The 3,603-nt window shown below is 35.1% G+C and overlaps 1 protein-coding gene across 1 annotated transcript in view; it reads right to left on the bottom strand.

The window, feature by feature from the left end:
- Positions 1-883: 883 nt before the first annotated feature.
- Positions 884-3,603, bottom strand: part of LOC107663995 (diacylglycerol kinase delta-like) — a 61,214-nt gene continuing 58,494 nt past the window's right edge. The window contains exons 11-14 of the mRNA XM_016454439.1: positions 3,109-3,253; positions 1,501-1,592; positions 1,317-1,416; positions 884-1,198 (exon numbers count right to left, since the gene is read on the bottom strand). Coding sequence (XP_016309925.1) covers positions 884-1,198; positions 1,317-1,416; positions 1,501-1,592; positions 3,109-3,253 — 652 coding nt within the window. The remainder of the gene's footprint in view (positions 1,199-1,316; positions 1,417-1,500; positions 1,593-3,108; positions 3,254-3,603) is intronic.

Genomic DNA, 3,603 nt, shown 5'->3' with positions numbered 1-3,603 from the left:
AAAAAAAATATATATATATATATATAATATTTATTATATTATAATACATTTATTATATATGTATTATATTTATTTTAATTATATCATATTTAGATAATATTTCATATTTAAATAAACAAAACGTTATTATATTATTTTTATTATATAATACTTAGGTAATATTTAACCATATTTTAACATTAAAATGTGCTGCATCTGGAACATTTTACAATCTTCTTCTAAAGAGAAAATGTTTAATTATTAATCTTTTAAATATTTTGTATTTAAAGTTAATTTTTTTTGTTTTATTACATTTATATGTACACAAAATTATTATATTACATTTAGATCATATTTAATATTTAAATATTAAACAAAAAATGTTGCTATTTTTTATCATATCATATTTAGAAAATATTTTGTATTTAAATAAACAAAAACGTTATTATATTTATTTTTACTATATAAAATGTAGGTTATATTTAACAAACATGTTTTACATTACAATGTGCTGCATCTTTTAAAGAGTTAATATTTTTTTCCCACATTTTTGTGTTATTACATATATATGTACACACAATTATTATATTAAATTTAGACTATATTTAATATTTAACTATACATCAAAAATGTTGTTTTTTATTATATCATATTTAAACATATAGCCCAGGCCTAGAAACAGATAATTACAGAGTATTACTAAAACCTAATGACTTATTGACACATGTGTTGATCCTTCATTTAAAAAGATAGAAATCCCTGAAGATCAAGAAGAACTCTCAGGTCTCATGTGGCTAATCCATTTCAATATAATCGATTGAAGTCATCTGATTAGTCCTTTAAGAGATGCTTATATCCAGAGCCGCATTCTGTAAGCAACAGATCAGTGATTTTTTTTTTCTATTCAAAAGACATGCTGCACAATCGTACTTCTCTCCGCCTGCTCGATGATCTGTCTGAGCGCTTTCTTCAGGCTGTTGGCTCTGCGCACGAGCTGCTCGCGGGGTCTGAAGAGCTTATGGGCAGAGCCTTTCTCAGTCTCATTCTCCTTCAGCTCCGTTAAAGACTCTTCACTCAGATCCTCCTCTTCCTCCAGCTCCTCCTCCTCCACCTCCTCCTCCACAATGGGTGGTGTGGTGAGGGCTGAGGGCGTCATGGCCTGCGCCTCCAAATTGAGCGTCTGCAGGAGGGAGTCCAGCTTCTCGTTCAGAATCGCACTCTGCAGACGGAGAACAAAGGAGAGGGTGTTGTGTTGATAAACAGGTTTATACTGTATCTCTGCACATGTTGAGTAATGACTGAAAGAGCCGTCACGAGGTGAGGCATCACAGACTCACTTTGAGGGCAAGTGCATCAGCTTCCTCCGTACTCTCACTGCTTCTCTCATAACACTTCCCAACTTTGGCCACAAATTCCTTCACCGTCTCACACAACACCCTGGAGGAGACCAGAGGAAATGCTTGATTGTTGTTTCTGTTTGTTAGCGGTGGAATATGAACTGTATGGTGTGAGAGGACTCACTTCGATGAAGATATGACCACTGAGTGCTGATCTGAGTTCAGGATCTTTGTGAGATGAGCAGCCACTGAATCCTCATAAACAGATATCTGTAACTAAAGCCACCGATACACATCAAGTGCCATTTTCATGTAACATTTCCTGAGCAAGAAAACTAAATCACTGCACAACTGGCCTTTAACAAATAACATTTTTGCATTTAGCATTTTAATGTTTATTTTTGAAATAAAAATGCTGTTGATTACAATAAAACCCAAGTGTATATCTTTGTCTGCTCATTATATGAACAATCGGTCAGTACTCTGCAAGACTCTACATAATATTTTCTCATTTTCTGCTGTGATTTTGGGGAAAAATCTGCAGATTTAAGGTGCAATCAATTTAGAAAACATTTGGTGAAATTTCACAGGGGAAAAAAGTCTGTTGTAAAGATGTATTTAGTTAAAAGTTAGCGATGCAAATTCGAATGACCAACTTGCAAAATCTGCATAAGGAAATATTTCACCCGCATGCCCTCAAGAGAAATTCTAGATGTGTGGATTCCTATTGAAATGACTGGATTTTGCCCATGAAATCTCGCCCCAACTTTGATAAATGTGGCCACATTTTTATGCTGAATGGATTCACATAGAAAGTGCGTCCCAAATTGCGAACTTAGTGTGGTCACAGTAGTGTGTTCACACTGAAAATTCCAAAAAAAGAAAGAAAAAAGTGCACTTTAAATACCCGGATGATGCACTTAAAAAACCGGGAAAAACGAAGTGTGGAATGTTGAACACTTAATGCACTCAAATGTCGTAGCTTTAATTGCGTCGCAAAGGGGGCGGGGCTATCAGACACTATTAATAATGACAAAATAACTTTATATAATTCATACACTACATGGTGCATAAGTACATAGTGTATAAGTGCATAGTGTATAGTGTGGAGCTAAGGATACAAGACTCTCGCAACTAGCTAAAATGCATAATCATCAAATTAACCAAATTATTTCATAAATGTGCAGTCAAGTACAAATAATAAGGTGACTATATGCCCTCTTTTTATGTCCTGGCCCGGGCAGGATTTTGTAATTTCCTAAAATATGTGGGATTTTGGTTTTGTTTTCCTATTGTTTTCATACTCGCTCAAGGTAATGAATGAAAAGTAGTTTAACCAATAGCGTGCAGGCACTGTATATAATCGACCAATCATGGCGTGCGAGAAGGCGGGATCTACAGAAAACAGTCAAAGCAATGCAAATATGCACACATATAATGTATGAGGACTGTAGAGAGTACATCAATAGGAAAACAAAGCCAAAACCAGGACATTTTAGGCAATTTTGAAATCCAGGCAAGGACATGTCCTGGAAAAAGAGGACGTATAATCACTCTACAAATAATAGCAACAGTTTCCTATTTATTTAGACTAAAAATAATGGCTCACAGTCATGAAGCGGACTACAATGGGTGTGCCAAATGTTTTCTTTTGAGTACAGTGAGGGAAACACAGCTGAAAGATGTGTTGTCTTTGTTGTGTTCCAGTGGCGCCTAGTCTTAGATTAAGTGTAGCATGTCACACTGTGACATGTCAACAGCTCTTTTATTGGTGTTGATGTGTTGCTGGTACCTGGCCGTCCTCTGCCTCCTCAGGTGTGGCGGGGCAGCTGTGTTTGGGAGGTATTTTAATCTCATACGTCATTATACTCCACCTGTAAACAGCAGCTGTAGATGTAGCCAACGACACGGATATTATAAGCTCGACATATGTGACCCTCAACCACAAAACCAGTAATAAGGGTCAAGTTTTGGAAATTGAGATGTATACATCATGTGAAAGCTGAATAAAGCTTTCCATTTTTGAGAGACAATAACTTTATACACGGTGCACTTTCAGATTTAAAACTTTACAGGATGTTTTCATTCACTTAGAGCTGTGTTACACAATGCATGAAAGGTAATTTTCAAAAATTCATAATAGGGGCACTTTAAAGTTGGCCAAATGAAGTCCTTAGCAATGCATATTACTAATCACTAAAACTAATCAAAAAAGTTTTGATATATTTATGGTAGGAAATTTACAAAATATCTTCATGGAACATGATCTTTACTTAATATCCTAATG

Source organism: Sinocyclocheilus anshuiensis, unplaced genomic scaffold (genome assembly GCF_001515605.1).
Source record: "Sinocyclocheilus anshuiensis isolate Anshui unplaced genomic scaffold, SAMN03320099.WGS_v1.1 scaffold247, whole genome shotgun sequence".
NCBI classification, from domain to species: domain Eukaryota; kingdom Metazoa; phylum Chordata; class Actinopteri; order Cypriniformes; family Cyprinidae; genus Sinocyclocheilus; species Sinocyclocheilus anshuiensis.
The sequence above is the reverse complement of the archived record's forward strand: the minus strand, read 5'-3'. Positions and strand labels throughout refer to the sequence as shown.